At 37.2% G+C, this 18,623-nt stretch overlaps 1 protein-coding gene across 1 annotated transcript in view; it reads right to left on the bottom strand.

Annotated features, from left to right (window-relative positions):
- LOC126161684 (replication factor C subunit 4) overlaps nt 1–18,623 on the bottom strand; it is a 61,401-nt gene that overhangs the window by 16,915 nt on the left and 25,863 nt on the right. Inside the window, exons 4-5 of the mRNA XM_049917697.1 lie at nt 11,128–11,324; nt 10,034–10,230 (exon numbers count right to left, since the gene is read on the bottom strand). Of these exons, the coding sequence (XP_049773654.1) occupies nt 10,034–10,230; nt 11,128–11,324 (394 nt within the window). The remainder of the gene's footprint in view (nt 1–10,033; nt 10,231–11,127; nt 11,325–18,623) is intronic.

The raw sequence follows: 18,623 nt of genomic DNA, 5'->3' as shown, positions 1-18,623 counted from the left end.
CTGGGAGCTCCTCAAGGAGAAAGCACTAGAATGACATTTGTCTGGTAACAGTCAGTGTGCTGCTTCTGGAAAGCTTTTCTTTGTATGAAAATGGTTATCTACAAATTTTCTTCTTGTCTGATATTGTACATTGACAGCTGACTAATGACTGAGATTTTTGCCATCACCTTGTTCACTAGTTGAAAATGGCCAACAAGGGATGCCTTGTGTGCACTTGATTTGAGAAACATGCAGTAAGTAGCTTCAAGCCATCTTTACCCCATTAAGTTACTATATAGCAATGCTATCTCCATGAATTACAGAACTTTCCTCAGTAAAAGTGAATTTGTCCGACGAAGTCCTATACTGGTACACATTCATGTTCACGTTATTACATAGTTAACTGGATGAATTGTTGGAGAAAAAAAAAAAAAACACATATCTTTGACACAGTTCCTCAGTCGCCTTCATATAGTTCTGTGGGAATATTCCAGTCAAAAACTGCGCATCAGACACTCATCCTCTGTGTAGCAGACATGCCAGTTTCTCAGTTTCAAGAACATACCATTCCCCTTTAGCCTTGTTTAAAATGTGTTGCCTCCTTTCTCCCTTATGTATGGACAGAGTGTGTGTGTGTGTGTGTGTGTGTGTGTGTGTGTGTGTGTGTGTGTGTGTGTGTGAACATTTTTACAAAAGTTGGCATCTATTTCTACCTTGTTTATCTGCATGTCAGCAACTCTTCGCTCAATTTTTTTTGTAAATAGTTACCTTCACTCTTTCTATCATCTGGTACTTTACATACTGGAAATGTTTCATTCACCTTTTTATTGAAAGATGTAAGGCATTTACAACACCTTGCATGTGACTGGTAAGTTGAGTGCTAAATCCTCTTTCTTATGGCTAATATCTTTAGCTTTACATTTTATCCTCTTTCCTATGGTTCTGAAACTATATCCACACTGTTTCTTCAAGCAGCTTAATTACCATTGGAAGAGGGGGGTGGGATGGTTTGTCATCATCTAGTCCCCAGAATGTAAACTCTTCCAGGCAGTTTTACACAGGAGTTGACAACTTGCTGCACAGATTTAGTCCACATGATAAACTGCCATATTTAAAACACAAATGACTAAACAACTTAGCAACTGTATACATCACACACCAGTAAAATGGTTTTATAGTAGACATTAACAGGTTGGCAAAGAAATAATAGGTGCATAATAGTGACTGGGTATACCTAACATTTACATACCCATTATGAAAAGAACGCCGCTAGCTATCAAAACTGCAAACTAGGAAGGGTAGTAAATAACAAAATTTTTACTCATTGTGTATAACATAGTAGAAATAATATATGATTCAATCTGTAGATGATTTGGGGGTATAAAGGGTGCAAAATTATGTATGCCGTGGTGCCACCTCTGGTGGCAACAATGGAGCTAACCAAGCTGGGTGCTAAGTCAAACAGAGCTGGGATAACACATACTGGTATGTTGCTATGAACTGTTTCAACTCTTCGAAAGAGTTCAAGAATCGTAGTGGCTGCTGACCGGTGACCTCCAAGTCTCTCGGAAACCCATGATCACATGCTTTCAACAGGTGAGAGATCTGGAAAGCGTACCGGAAAGAGCAACAGTGCATTGATGTGGGTCAGGACAGAACAGCCAACATGTGATCCTGCATTTTCTTGTAGAAATACAATGTCACAGAGACCTCGAAGACAGGACACAATCATCTGCCTCGAAGTGGCTACTGTCCGAATTATCAGCTAAGCAAACCACAGGTGATCATGTTGTATACTGAATGGCACCCCACATTATTACATAATGTGCTGGGCCTGTAAGATGATGATGACTGCAGTCTGACATTGTTTGTTCTTCTCAGGACATCCACAGACAAATATGGATATCATGGTGCTGTATGACTATTTTAAAAAGAAATGTGGTGCCACCCCTGTATCTAGTGTTATCATTGGGAGCACCAATGTCAATGTGGTTCTCCCAGCTACCATGTCCAGGGAAGACATAACAGTGGTCCCTGTGATAGCAGTGCACTTTGCTTCGGGTGTCATCTCATTGTCTGTGCTGATATCTGTTTTGCTGCAAACAAGCCTATTTTCTGACACAAGGCATGTGACATTGGCTGTATGGTACTGCATGGCTGAGTGAACAATACGTCTGGACAATGAACTGCAGTCTCAATAGTCGACAATCCTGTTGCTGTCTAATTCTGATAAATGCTAGTAGATGTTTCTTCTTCTTCTTGCACATGGCATAACACAATCCTCTGGCATACAACAAACACTCAAATATGATTTCTGAATGAGAAATCCACTGTGGCATCTTAATTTATATACAGAAGTAGATGCCATTACTATCTACTTTATCAGGCAGGGATGACAATCTAATCATTTGAATATTCAAGCATATAGTACACTGCATGCAATGTGATGATTTTTATGTTCCATCTTCATGTTGTTGCAATTGTAATGATCAGCAGTGCATATATTGTAAAATACATCAGCAAGTCAGTGTAAATTTTCTATGTAAAATACAGTTGCTTGTTATGTGTATTTTTCTCTCACTGTATATGTTCTACAGTTGAGGTTTTCTGTCTTAACTTCATGGTTATTTTGAACCCTTACTACAAATCTTCTGTTTCCATTCTCATTTTCAAATAAAATATTAAATAACAATTCTCGAACACTTGATGAACTGTCAGTATTTTCCCATGACATAATCAAAATACAAAGAAAATGTAATCTAATTTCTTGTGACACACATCTGCAGAAGCTGCTCACCAAACACTCCTTATTGTCAAAAGGACACTATACTCTGGGAAAAGAATGGAATGACAAGACCATAAGTGCATATCACAGTTCACACAGTCAGGCTTGTTAAATACTTATTATTATTTCTTTCTTTCTTTTCTCAGACATTATGTCTGGTCAAAAACGGAAAGTGACGTGGACCTTGATCAAGCGTGACTTTCTTTTAACTGTACGGTATATGTTATATTGCACTTAGGAACTTTCGGGTGATTGAACATGTATCAATAATTACGGATTTTTGTAGTTGTATATATAAGTTTGGATGTAGCTGTATTGCAGTGATGTACTGGTGGATATTGTGTAGTATGACTCCTGTAGTTAATAGTATAATTGGTATAATGTCAACTTTATCCTGATGCCACATGTCCTTGACTTCCTCAGCCAGTTGGATGTATTTTTCAATTTTTATCCTGTTTTCTTTTGTATATTTGTTGTATTGGGTATGGATATTTCGATTAGTTGTGTTAATTTCTTCTTTTTATTGGTGAGTATGATGTCAGGTTTGTTATGTGGTGTTGTTTTATCTGTTATAATGGTTCTGTTCCAGTATAATTTGTATTCATCGTTCTCCAGTACATTTTGTGGTGCATACTTGTATGTGGGAACGTGCTGTTTTATAAGTTTATGTTGTAAGGCAAGCTGTTGATGTATTATTTTTGCTACATTGTCATGTCTTCTGGGGTATTCTGTATTTGCTAGTATTGTACATCCGCTTGTGATGTGATCTACTATTTCTATTTGTTGTTTGCAAAGTCTGCATTTATCTGTTGTGGTATTGGGATGTTTAATAATATGCTTGCTGTAATATCTGGTGTTTATTGTTTGATCCTGTATTGCAATCATGAATCCTTCTGTCTCACTGTATATATTGCCTTTTCTTAGCCATGTGTTGGCTGCGTCTTGATCGATGTATGCTGTGTTAGATGATACGGGTGCTTGCCATGTAGTGTTTTCTTTTTACAATTTACTTTCTTCATATCTGTTGATGTTATGTGATCTAGAGGGTTGTAGAAGTGGTTATGAAATTGCAGTGGTGTAGCCGATATATTTATATGAGTGACTGCTTTGTATATTTTGCTAGTTTCTGCTCGTTCTAGAAAGAATTTTCTTATATTGTCCACCTGTCCATAATGTAGGTTTTTTATGTCGATAAATTCCCTTCCTCCTTCCTTTCTGCTTAATGTGAATCTTTCTGTTGCTGAATGTATGTGACGTATTCTATATTTGTGGCATTGTGATCGTGTAAGTGTATTGAGTGCTTCTAGGTCTGTGTTACTCCATTTCACTACTCCAAATGAGTAGGTCAATATTGGTATAGCATAAGTATTTATAGCTTTTGTCTTGTTTCTTGCTGTCAATTCTGTTTTCAGTATTTTTGTTAGTATTTGTCTATATTTTTCTTTTAGTTCTTCTTTAATATTTGTATTATCTACTACTATTTTTTGTCTGTATCCTAGATATTTATAGGCAACTGTTTTTTCCATCGCTTCTATGCAGTCGCTGTGGTTATCCAATATGTAATCTTTTTGTTTAGTGTGTTTTCCCTTGACTATGCTATTTTTCTTACATTTGTCTGTTCCAAAAGCCATATTTTTATTATTGCTGAATACTTCTGTTATCCTTAGTAGTTGGTTGAGTTGTTGATTTGTTGCTGCCAGTAGTTTTAGATCATCCATGTATAGCAAATGTGTGATTTTGTGTGGGTATGTTCCAGTAATATTGTATCCATAATTTGTATTATTTAGCATGTTGGATAGTGGGTTCAGAGCAAGGCAGAACCAGAAAGGACTTAATGAGTCTCCTTGGTATATTCCACGCTTCATCTATATTGGCTGTGATGTGATATTATCTGAATTTGTTTGGATATTAAGTGTGGTTTTCCAGTTTTTCCTTACTATGTTTAGGAACTGTATCAATTTAGGATCTACTTTGTATATTTCCAATATCTGTAGTAACCATGAGTGGGGTACACTATCAAAAGCTTTTTGGTAATCAATGTATGCGTAGTGTAGCGACCTTTGTTTAGTTTTTGCTTGATATGTCACCTCTGCATCTATTATCAGTTGCTCTTTACATCCTCGTGCTCCTTTGCAACAGCTTTTTTGTTCTTCATTTATAATTTTGTTCTGTGTTGTATGTGTTATTAATTTCTGTGTAATGACTGAAGTTAATATTTTGTATATTGTTGGTAGGCATGTTATGGGGCGATATTTAGCTGGGTTTGCTGTGTCTGCTTGATCTTTAGGTTTCAGATAAGTTATTCTATGTGCAAGTGTATCAGGGAATGTGTATGGGTCTGCAATGTAACTGTTAAATAATGGGATATGTGTGTGTGTGTGCAAGTGTATACCTGTCCTTTTTTCCCCCAAGGTAAGTCTTTCCGCTCCCGGGATTGGAATGAATCCTTACCCTCTCCCTTAAAACCCACATCCTTTCGTCTTTCCCTCTCCTTCCCCCTTTCCTGACGAAGCAACTGTTTGTTGCGAAAGCTTGAATTTTGCGTGTATGTTTGTGTGTCTATCGACCTGCCAGCGCTTTTGTTTGGTAAGTCTCATCATCTTTCTTTTTAGATTAGATATGTTAAATAATTTAGTTAGATGTGAATGTGTTGAGGTGAACTTCTTTAGCCAGAAATTTGGTATTTTATCTTTTCCAGGGGCTTTCCAATTGTGAGTAGAATTAATTGCTTGGGTGACTTCATGTTGCAAAATTATCACTTCAGGCATCCGCGGTATCATCTTGTATGTGTCTGTTTCTGCTTGTATCCACCGTGCATGCCTGTTATGTTGTACCGGGTTTGACCATATGTTGCTCCAGAAGTGTTCCATGTCTGTTATGCTTGGTGGATTGTCTATTTTAATGTGTGTGTTATCTATTGTCTGGTAAAATTTCTTTTGGTTTGTGTTGAATGTTTGGTTTTGTTTCCTTCTATTTTCACTTTTTTTGTATCTTCTAAGTCGTTTGACCAATGCTTGTAATTTCTGCTTCTTTTCATCTAATTGCTCTATCGCTACTTGTTGTGAGATTTTACCTAACCTTTTTCGTTTTTTTTTCTGACATTTAATTTCTTATACATTGTGTTAGCTGTCCGATGTCTTTTTCTCAGTTTTTCTATTCTGATCTGTAGCCTGTGTTGCCATGCTGGTTTTGTGGGTTTCTTCTGTGTGTTGGTTGGTTCTGATCTCTGCCTAGTGTGTATATTTAGTGTAGTGAGTGCTCCTATATAAACCAGTAGTTGTAACTCTTCCATAGTTATGTTTTCATTTATTTTGTTGTGTATGATTGTGTTGATAGTTTTTATTGTTGTTTCGACTTGTGGGTTATTTGGCGGTCTATTCAAGAATGGTCTAATGTCTGTATTTGTGTCTTTGTATTCTATATATGTCAGCTGAAATTTCTCTTCTATATCTAACATGTGTGTCACTTCATGTTCTATTTGTGCTTGTTCTGGTGGCTGTCTTAAGATTTCGTTTTCCTCTGATTGTTTAATTGATGTGTGTTGGTCTTTGTTTGCTCCGAGTGTTTGAATCCATTACTGTATTTTGATCAGCTGGTCGTCGTTCTGTTAAAAATTTTAATTCTAGGTATCTGGTAATAAATGTTGTGTGTACTTGTGATCTGTATCCAGTTGTGTTGGTTCCTAGGTTTAATGCTTGGTAATAACAGAACATGAAGTGTCGATTAACTTCACCTGACCATCTCATCCTCTGTCTTTGTTTTCCTTCTAGGGTGGTTGCATATCCTGCAAAACACCTCTATTTGGATTTAAATCATTTTCCAGTTGGCTAGCAGTGTCGTTACCATTGTGGGCGGGCACAGGGTTCAAGCGTCGTCCCCGACCATAACGGCGCTTGTCCGAGGCTTCTTTAGTTCTGTCCTGAACCAAGTAATCACACTGAAAGGGAGGTTAGCCCTATTAGTGGTTTGTTCTTTTCGTCGCCTTTTACGACTGGCAGAACATACCGGAGGCCTATTCTTTTATTATTATTATTATTATTATTATTATTATTATTATTATTATTATTATTATTAACGTATGGGTCAAATAGGACCACGCGAGGTAAAAACAATCAATGTTGCTTTTGATGGTTGACCTTCATTTGTGTCCAAATTTGTTTCATCCTTTCAGAACAAAGTATCTTTCTGTCATCAGACCGTAGTGTTCCAGTCTGTTTTCTAATTTCCCTCTGAACAACTTTCCAATCATCTATCTTTTGTCTGAATGTTTTTCTATGTGTAATGGCTACCTGAGTTATTCCATCTACTTCAATATCCTCCTCAATCACAGAGATCAATTTGACTGGCTCCATTTTCACCTTACTTCTGTTTTCATAGCATTATACTATTTGTTTTGTCAACCTAGTGGGTGCCATTCTTTTAATGTGCCCGCAAAATTTAAGTCTTCATTTTCTCATGTCACCATGTATCCCTCTAAGCCTCTGTTAAAATAAATGTAACCGTGAATAAAAATAAACATTTGTGTGAACACTGTTTTTCCACATGGCAGTATTTGTTTCCAACACTCTCAAGGGACCCTTAAACCTAGAGAGCACATCTCTAGGTGGCATACCATGGAATACTCATCAGCAGCTCCTGACTGTTGAAGAGCGGAAGGGAAATAAAATATCTCCCACAGACCAAAAATGCCAGAGAGAAAATTCTGATAGCAAATCCAATTAGAATAGGCCCAGCAAGCCAGTAGTGGATGAAATACATGCTTACAAGCATGTAGCAAACCTCGGAAAGAATGCATATAATGGAAGATGAGTCAGCTACTCTCAACAACTAAGATTTCATACATCGAACAGATGGGCACTGACAGGGTAGGTGAAGGTGGTGGAATTTGTGAACAGGAGCAGATAGGATATTCTAGGATTGTCAGACAACAGGTGGGCATGCACATTGGAGTAGTGAATACAGGCTGTGCTGGAGTGGGAATGAGGAAGAAGGGAGATGTGGAGTGGCTGTAATTAGAAGGAGGAGGATTGAAAATGGAGCTGATGGCAATAAGAGAAAGGATGGTGCTGGTCAGAGTGAAAGTGAAACAGAGGAATATGAAAATTCTGCAAGTATATGCACCACAAGTTGGATGTTCAGCTGAAGAGGAGTAGGGCTTTGAAGAGGAAATGTGGAGACAACTAACTGGATAAAAGACAATGATGATCACAGGTATAAATGTAAACATGGGCAAGTATTGGGAATGGAAGTGTGGGAAAAGAGAAATGAAGAAAGAGGAAAAATTTTAGTCTTTCATAAAAGAATGGACTAGCAGTCAACAACACCTGGTTTAAGATGAAGTAAAGTCATAAAATGATAAGGTACAGCTACAATTTGGCGACAGACTACATATGTCCTTCGACCCTCATAACTGCTGTTTGGTTTCAGTACAAGTTGTAAATATCCTTTTGTACGCTGTATTTTACCTCTCCTACCTTCAGAACTTCAAAGATAGTGTTCCAGTCAACAGCTTCATCTAAGCCTACAAATCCCACAATCAAAGGTATTCCTTTCCTTAACCTATCTTCTAAGAGAAGTCGTGTGGTGTTCTTGCATTACACAAGCACAATGGAAGAAATGGAAAATGAATTCATAGGACCACCAATTACCAGGTCAGTATTCAACATCGCTTTAAACTCCATGAACAACAACGTAGTGACTGGAACAAACAATATCCATGGTGAGTTTTTAAAGAATGCTGGAGTTTAGGTGAAAGAGTGACTAGAAATTTGTGTGTCTGCTTTGAGGATGGAAGGCTAGTAAGCTAATTAACAAAAAGTAAAAAAAATTACCTAACCCAACAAAAGTAACTGAGCATCTAATTTGACACAACAACTTTATAAAAACATACTGGAAAGAAAAATCCTGGGGGTGATAATATTGGTAAGGTTCACTTATTCTCGATACACGAGAAGTGTACAATTCATTACCTCAAGATCATATACGAAGAAAGTTTTGTGCATGGTATTGGATGAAAAAGTGAAGCTCAGTGCCTAGTGGGTTAAGTGCGAGACTATAAATCCAAATATCTGGATCCAATCCCCAGATGCTATCAAACATCAGCACTTCTTTCACCTTTGGCAAAGGTTTAAGCTCACGAAAAATGCCAAGCTGCACTGTGGTTTGGAATCCATGTTAAGCTGAAAGTCACACTATAAGTGATTGACTACTAATTCAGTTCAAATGTCATGTACCATGATGTTTAAACAGCTCTTGTGTGTAGGGAAGTTTTACCTTAATGAATGATAAGTTCATAAATCATGCACAATATGTTAGCTCTCAAAGTCACGTCTACTGAACGGACTACTGAATTGTAGTAATTGCACATGCTGTTAATGCTTACTATCAATGAGATGTTACTCAGACTGAGAAATGTGCATATTTTTAATTTTAATAGACACATGTATCATATTCACAAAATAATACCCACAGATTAAAATATAGTAAACATTGAAAGAATGATTCACTTGAATTTTACTCCTGCCTTGAGTATAAATCTTTACTTGATTTCCACCACAAATTTCTTTATAGTTACCAGGGCAAAGCATAAAAAATGAACAGTTCTATTACAAAAATTGAGAAAATTGATTCATTAGTCAGACATCCAGAGGGCAAGAATACCTGATCAGCAATACAGTGGACACACCGTATCTGCACAAACACTTGTCATTTAAGGGATTACACTTGGCCAGTTTGCATACTAACAGCAATAAAAACAAAACAAATTACCCAAAAATCTGTGGCTGCAGACTACACTCTAATGATAAATAGTCTTGGTTTTCCCTCCAATATTCATCATTTTTCCAAGCCCCAAAGAAATAGGTTATTATGACCTATAAACATAAGTGACCTATAAACATAAGTAACTTCACAAAACATGAAGTAAAATCAATCAATTTAGAAGAGTTACTTTTTTGGTTCCTGGCTGATCCTGGAGAAACATGTGAAAACCTATGAAATACACCAGTCTGTCATTGTACACCCTTTGAAGAGCCCAGAATGATCTAATTATTAAAATATTTTGTATGTTTGGGAAATTTCTTTATCAACAGCAAAGCATCTAGCACTTTCTTCCAGCTCATCAGAGCACTTACATAACACTTATTCCATGCTGTCTTGTCTAACATAATTGCTGTCTTCTGCTAACCTTCTCAAAATTGCTCAAAAATACTGAACATTATTGCCCTATTATTCCTCTGCCAACCTTTTTATCACTAACATTTTCCATACCCCTGTGACTTCTAGGACATCACTCTTGTGGACCGTTCTTTCCTTCCCACTTAATCTAACACATGATTGCAGGCATGTAATTGCACGGCGCATGTCACCGCCAGACATATCCACGAGACATTCCAAAGCATCATTGTTGTATGTCACTTTCTCTTCTGTGCAAATATATTGTAACCGTTCCAGAATCATAGACCGATCTGCAACACAATAATTCATTCACATGCATTAATTACACTGGGAAATAATATAATAGTGCTGTTGAAACACAGGACAATAATACTAAAGTCCAATCACAACATGTAAATGAATATTTTAAATTCTTAATCCTGTGGTTGTTGGCAAGTGTAAAAACCATAATCTGAGTACCAGCATCTTTGAAACCAAGAATTCCAAACTATCTTTGCCTCTCTCTAGTTATTGGAAACTGTAATTAGTGTTGTATTACCTAAAAATTCTAACCATTTCCATAAGAAGCCACTCTTTGTGAATACAGCAATCTTAATGAGTTCTTAATAACTACATTTCCCATTTTTGATCCACTTTCTCTCTTACACACTCTCCTGTGGTAACACAGACGGCAGGAGAAGACTGAGGAATGAGTCATGACAATAAACAGCAGAAAAGTAACTATCACAAACTGTGTGTGCATACTGCAGAAACAACATCTTGTTTTTGTTTTAAACCCATCTCTGCTGCCATCATCTTTTACAGTCCCATATCATCCATCTGCCCAGGCAACCATTGAAACAATCAGTGTATGTTTTTGAACTGATGCTGGAAGAATGGAATGCTTGAAAGCTAGTGCAGTTGCTGATATTTGTATGCAAGGCAGATGAGTGATTCACTGTCCTGAGTTTTAATTTACTTTCTGTTGTGGAATGTTTATTATGAACATACTACTATTCTAATAATAAAATAATTATTTATACCACAAAAATGCAAATTTCTTGTCCAGACACACTGTGCATTGTTGCAAGCAATAAAATGGCACAACCACCTATAATTTAATTTAATACAGAAATATTTGAAATGTAGAAGCTATTAACAATTTTACGCATTTTAAAAAGCAACCAAATGCAATATGCACTTCTTACCTAGTGGCTTAAATCTAAATTTTGTGCATCTTGACGTAAGTGGCTCAATAATACGGCTAACATAATTGCAGATAAGACAAAACCGTGTTGATCTAGTTTCTTTCTCCATTGTTCGGCGAAGTGCTGCTTGTGCTGCACTTGTCATTGAATCTGCCTCATCTAAAATGATGATTTTGAATGCAGGACATGGTCGACCACTGAAATGAAATGAACGTTATCTTCAAAATATCTTGAAACAGGATACTGAAATTTCTGTAGTGAATAGAATATTCCATCGTCTTTCAGGCATGCAGCCAGGATAGTGTTATTTCTTCCTACAATATTTCAGCTGATAACCTTACAGCCATCTTTGAGGTGAGTCACTGACAATTTAAAACCCTTGACACAATGCTGTGGAATAAATGTATGTGTGCACCTTTGCTCCACAGCTCTGTGTCAATTGGCTTAAATTCTGTCAGTGACTCAACTCGGAAGATGGCTGTAAGGTTATCAGCCAAAACGTTGGAAGAAATTACACTCTTTAGGATGCATGTCCGTAAGATTATGCTATGAAAACATGTCCAGTCATAAATTATCAACTACAACAAATCTTAACTCGCACAAAAATCAAAATATTCAAAGAACGAAATTAACACCAATATTTAATGAACTATAAATCTGAACTACACCTGTGAGATCGGCTATAACAAGTTCAGGTGCCATCTATACAGCAACTCCCCTATTTACAATCAAACATTCATAATATTGTGTGTTGGGGGGGTGGGGAGGTGGGGGGGGGTGGGGAGGTGGGGGGGGGGGAGGAGGAGAGGGTGAGGGGGAGGCATCGGCACATGCGCGCTCATGTTAGCAGGGCTGGCTCATGAACATTTTTCCCACACAAGCAACTTGTCATTTGTCATTCGCCTCCCCTTCTTTCCCACGCACCCTGTCAATTTTCACTACTAATTGTGATACGCACTATATACAAATCTTGCAGTTGGGTGCCGTGCCCCTCTCAGCTTGATGCCCAAACTGGTCACTACCTCCTCCACATATATTTCTCACTTTTTGATATTGAGATGTTCATACTGGTATTGAACGCACAAATTTTTTGCAAGTTTTAGTGTGAGAAGAACTTCCAGCAACTGGCAGTTTCAGCAAGTAATTGTAGCAAGATGCAACAAACTGTTTCCTCTCACCTACGAAAGATACTTCTCAAGGTTGACAAAATTTACAAAAGTCAATTTGCTGGTGATGTTCCCATGTCAAAGAACTTGCAGCAACAGCTTCTACAAGTGACTTTCAGCAGTTTACTTGCTATTGAACACATGCCTAAATGAAAGAATTGAAGGATTAATGGTCTGACAGTGAGTGAGTAATTTCCAACTTCAAAGTACAACAATAATTACCCAGTGAAGACAGCAATCAATGTGAAAACATGGAGTAGATTTCATATGTTATAAATAACTGAGGAGTCTTATTCAGCTGTAAATATATACACAGAGTTGGATTATAAAATAAATAAAATGTAGCTATTGGGTTCTCCCACAGTTATAGATTATTATGTCTTGATATTTACCGGAATTGATTCAGTGTAATTCCCAACTGCACTCAGAAAATTAACATTGACTGACTGTCCCTAACTTCTTGTGCATGAACAATGGATGAAATGAGACGCAATCATATCCTATTCTCCAAAAGTTAAAGCATTATTTGAACAGCTAACTGCTGATGAGAATAAACAGTTACTTCTTTTGTTTGTGCTTAACACCTGAATAAGGAGTTGTGCCACTGCCTTTTAAATCGGCATCTGTAACCCCTAGGCCAGCAAAACAGAAAACTGTCCCATTCTGACATAAGAGGCTGTATAGTGGACAAAATGACAAAGCTCCAGCCTGGCACTAAAGCGAGAATGATTAACACATGACCAACCCCCACTGCTGTTGCTGGGACTGGAACACTGTTTGTACAGCATAGCATGAAGGCCAGGTAACCACAAGGGTGAGAAGGATTGCGTCACAGTTGACATTGGCTCTGTGCCACTTCTCGGGCCTACGTAATTAGAAATCGTGCCTTGTCACAACAGGAGTGGGTTGTGAAACCATAAAAATCACTCATTCCAGCAATGCAGTTTCTGTCATCATCCACAACCAGCTGACAGCTACTCTGTGGCAGTTGTAGACATGATGTGGGTCAGTCATCCTTCGGGTAACAGACTCCGCTTCTGCTGCTTGTGGATCTTTGGGCTGCACCAAATCCTGATGCTGCTGGGAGCTGAACTCGTGCCTTCCAGCTGGAGGCCATCTGCTGGCTGACTTCACCCGCCTTCAGGTTCTACATCTACATCTACATTTACACTCCGCAAGCCACCTAATGGTATGTGGCAGAGGGCACTTTACGTGCCACTGTCATTACCTCCCTTTCCTGTTCCAGTCGGGTATGGTTTGCGGGAAGAACGACTGCCGGAAAGCCTCCGTGCGCGCTAGAATCTCTCTAATTTTACATTCGTGATCTCCTCGGGAGGTATAAGTAGGAGGAAGCAATATATTCGATACCTCATTCCAGAAACGCACCCTCTCGAAACCTGGACAGCAAGCTACACCACGATGCAGAGCGCCTCTGTTGCAGAGTCTGCCACTTGGGTTTGCTATGCATCTCACTCAGAGATACAGGGCCACACCTGCATGTGAGTTGCTGCCACCTGCCTGCAAGCCCACACTCTGCTACTGCAGACTTGCATACATAGACTGCTGTCACTGCATCCTATGGCGGGATCATCAGTTCCAGAGCATGGCGCATCTCTGCTCTTTGCTGCCGCTTGGGTGGGTTGGCTGTACTGACGCAGCATAAGACAGTGTGCTGCAGGGGACCCAGTTACAACACAAGCCCAGTATCCTGCTGAGAGCAGTGCCATCAACTGGCTTTGCTGCTATCAGTGCTGTTGTCTGGACCAGCTTGTGCCACTGGGTGCTGACCACAGCAAGCCAATGCCATCAACTGATATATTAATTATTAAATGCATAGTAGTTTTCTCACTGCTTCTATGATTCTAAGACAATCGACCACTTGGTTCATTGTATCTGCTACTCTGTCAAATTGTGACCTATAGAGAAGTCATTAACATTCAAGCCACCCTGACCTCAATATTCAAGGCTTTGAAGAAATCATGCCAGTATTCACAAGAAATGCTCTAATAAATCAGAACAGACAACAAGGATCAAATTCAAGACGAACTTTACATGAATCCCAGAATGTGCTAACACACTACTTGTAGCAGTATAAAAGACTTCTTTAAATATGCATGAATGACATATTCTTCTTTAACATATTATGGGCTTTTTTTGATTACTGGCACTCTCTTTGCTCTTTAAATGTGTCTCCCAACTAACCTACCATATATTCCTCCAAATCAATCATGGGAAACTCGCAATGTTAAAATACCAAACACTAGTTCACTCTCATTTGGACCTTATGCCCACAGTTTCTGCATCAAATGAAAAAATTCACAACAGATTTGATAAAGACTGTACTTTTGAACTTTTTTGCATCTTTACCCACCAATAACATGCTTCAGATCCAAGACTGTACAATCTCAACCCATCTATTTTATGATGTATGGATTATGACATTGAACTTAAAATTATGAAACCTCTACCCTTGTATAACTGAGGACCTCGTATTCACATACATCAATGCAAATGCTAAACAGAAGTGAATAAGTTGTTTGGAAAGTGGGAACAGTTTTACTTTAAAGACCTCTGCCTACATAGAAGAACACAATAGAGAAATGAGAGTACATTGTGAGTTTCCCAGTTGCAGAAATAAATGCCAACAAGAAAAAGTACACAACTTGCAAAAAACAAATATGTAAATAAATAGTAAGCACATGTGCATGCTTCGCTTACTGTGAAAAAGGTTGATGATAATAATAAAGCTAGTTTTAGGGCAGCATTCTTGCTGAACATTAATTCTTTTACAAACAGCCCAAGTAAATCTTTCCTTAAAAGCCATGTTACTGCGGAAGTGTACCACGGAAATAAATTAGTAATTTTTTGACAAAGCGTGGTAATATCTATTTATGGGAGGCAGTGAAGGGCCGTCTCTCCTGGACAGACATCCAAAGAGAGCCAATACCCCACCAAAGCCAACACTGCCCCATTCAATTTTGTCAGAAGTTAAAAATTATACTGGACCAGTGAGGCTACAACATATACATGATTACTAGTTAAATAATTTAAAACACGGTTATTACACGTCAAAATAAACAATTTTGGGAATCATCCCCACCAGAAGCCGTCCAGTTTAAATGAAATTTTCACAGCTGTTTCATACAGAATAAAACTAAGCTGTGTAAACTTTATGCTCTTGACACAAAAAGTTAATGGTTTTAGGAGACCTTCAGTAGGGAGCTAAGAAACGTCTTGTGAGCCCTGAACAGTTTTGACGCAATTAAAGCTGCAGTAATGTCGGTGAGATATTTGAAATAACTTCTTGTAATACAGGTCTGCAGCCTGTATGAATTGTTCAAAGGACATCATTTACAGCTTTTGGCTGTAAATGTTTTGCACAATAAAAACTTCTACAACTAAGTGCAGGAAATTATATTCTTTAAATATCTGGAATAGATGCAAAACTTTTTGTGTCCCTCATACTGCTAAAATTTCAAGGTTATGATGCTCATTATATTCATACTACAGGAGGTCTGAGTTCCAGAAAAATCTATTGCTACAATTTTTCACCTATTTTGTGACTCCAACATATTGAATGCCCCATAGCAGTTCTGCAGAGAAGTTACTTGTTATCAGCGCTAGTGAATTACAACAGTTATTTGTGAGTATTCAAGGAGTTATTAGTATGTAAACATGCCAGCAAAATATTTTGAAACCAATTTTGGCATACTTTGATGTCATTTTGATATTGCTAAATGGTATCACCTCACATTTTTTTTATTCCATTAGAAAGATCAGGTGCTTTTGTATTGTAGTAGCTTTTGTTTGTTTTCTAGATCCTCTAGAAAAATTTAAAAAAATGAGCTGGAAAGTACCACTATCAATCATTCACAGACTATTGTTATATTTAGCATTATATAGATTTTTGTATCTTTACGTGGTGTAATTTTGTTTATTTATTAATATTTTTACTTTTTATCAATATTTAATCATAACCAGGAAATTAATACAACAATAGAAATAATTAAAAAAAGGAAAACATGCTACCACTATCCTATAGACAATTTGTAAAATATTTATAAGACATATCCCCAATAACTATTAACAGACAATCACTGACTAACATGTTAAAGTGTACTGTATTTTTGTTTTTTATTCAGCCTGTTTGTTATGTTGGTTGCCACTGATGATTAAATCATATCACATGTTGAGTGTGGGTCGGGAAAATGACAAGTATGGAAGAATCCAGCTCTTAAAGTATATTTGTACAGATCATCTGAAAGTGAGTGGTAGCATGCTCTCATTTTCGAATTATAACCAAGAAATTGGTAATTTTTGAGTCCAATGGCACAATGCCTGCAAAAAAGATACCCTCTTGTTTCATTTAGTAAGCAGCTTTGAGATGTCGTAGCACAAGAGGTCTAATTTTATACTGTGAATGACAAACGATCCAGATGTTGCTGACTTCCTAGCTTGTTTAATTGTCTCTTTGGTCAATTCAGAGGATCATTAGTCCTGTTGCAGTAGTTGTAAAAAACGACTGGCACCCCTAAATGAATTCCACCTTTATCAACAAAGACTACCAAAATTACACTCAGGTTATAACCTACAAATAGATTAAATGACCTGCTTCTAGCGTAAAGCCTTGTTTTACTTGTTTCATTTCATTCAAAAGTAATGCTATAAGCCTTTTGCAAAAACAAACCATTTATTAAAATGGGTTCTTGTTTTATAAAGAGCAGCTGAATTAAAAAAGCTCACAAATGTACAGGTTATGTCAGAGTGAGTTCACAAGAAACTTGCTGCACTCTTGTCTTTCCAAAAGGCCTCATGCTCATGGTGATGAACAAACCGTAACGGCATAAATTGTCAGTTCAAGCTTACCAAATCTGTGTCATTCTCCTCTAAAATGTCATCCTCGAAATAAGATCAAAAAGTTTCATAAAAGCATAAAGTTTCACACATGCAAAGTGAAATTTGTATTCAGACTGCAGTTTCTTGTGGGTTTAAGCCAGATACATTTGTATGGCACAATTCTAATGATCAGTAATGCCTATGTTACGCAGATTATGATGACCTATTTAGTGAGTGGAAGAAAAACTGAGTACCTTCAAGTGCTGATATTTGTAAATGTTAACACTCACCCCAAAAAGTTGGTGAATACCATGTGTCACCAAATTTACAGTTCCAAACAGAATGCTACAAGACTAGGAAGTGTAAGCATTAGGTGGCACTGCCTAGCAATAAGAAGACAAAAGTCCTTTTTGATAATCTAAAAAGCAATGTTAAGGCTTTCCAGGAGAGCAACAAATTTAGCTGGAATGAAAATGTCTGTAGGGTGTTGAGCATTTTTTTTTTACAAGAACTTTTGCTATAAGTTTTACTCTATTGTCCAGTTAATGCATGTAACTACTATACATAAATAATTTAGGAGCAAGTGTAATAGCTAATCGATTAGTAAAGATGTTGAGTCATTGCTTGGCACATGAACAAGACTGAAAACTTTGCAGGCTTTCTAATGAATCCTTTTTCAAGTTAGAGTTTAAATTATTTACATTCTACCAGGACTTTGCATTGCCGTATTTCTAACTATTGCTCAAATATTATTAAGTTTCTTATACATAATGTGATTGTTAGAGTATTGGTTCATGAATGTACAACTGTAGTATTTTCAAGCTCGTATTTAACCTAACTTAGAGGGTCTCCAAAACAAACAACACTCCTGCTCTTTCTAATGCCACAAAATTACAGATAATATAGCACTATGACATCAAATCATGCACAAGTACGATAAAAAAATTTTTATGACATTGTTTCACATAAATACCTTCAAGAATACTCATGAATAACTGCTGCAGATTGTTAGAACTGATAATAATTAATTTATCTGTGGCACTACTAATGGACACTCAATATAATATGTCAAAAATTAGTCACAAAATTATTAAAAATTGTAGTAGTTTTTTCCCCAACTTTGACCTCATACGATGCAAAAATTGTGAATGACTTAGTCTTCAAATTTTAACAGTGTGCTGAGCACTCAAAGTTGTGCTTCTTATCCAAATAACCACTTGGTATTACTACTAGTTTCAATATTAAGCCTTTCTAAAATTGGTAATAACTGTCAGAGTTCATCCAACATTTTGCATCTCTCTATGGAAAGCATTATAAAACCGTTAATTTTATTCATCTTGAGGTAAAGTTTTGCACAGGACATTTGTACAAAGTTTCATTCAGTCTGCAGTTGGTATGAAATGGCACAATAATAATTATATTAAAACAAAGTATAAGTGTGTGTGTGTGTGTGTGTGTGTGTGTGTGTGTGTGTGTGTCACCAAGCATACTCAA

The sequence above is a fragment of the Schistocerca cancellata genome, chromosome 2 (assembly GCF_023864275.1).
Source record: "Schistocerca cancellata isolate TAMUIC-IGC-003103 chromosome 2, iqSchCanc2.1, whole genome shotgun sequence".
Taxonomy (NCBI): Eukaryota; Metazoa; Arthropoda; class Insecta; order Orthoptera; family Acrididae; genus Schistocerca; species Schistocerca cancellata.
The sequence above is the reverse complement of the archived record's forward strand: the minus strand, read 5'-3'. Positions and strand labels throughout refer to the sequence as shown.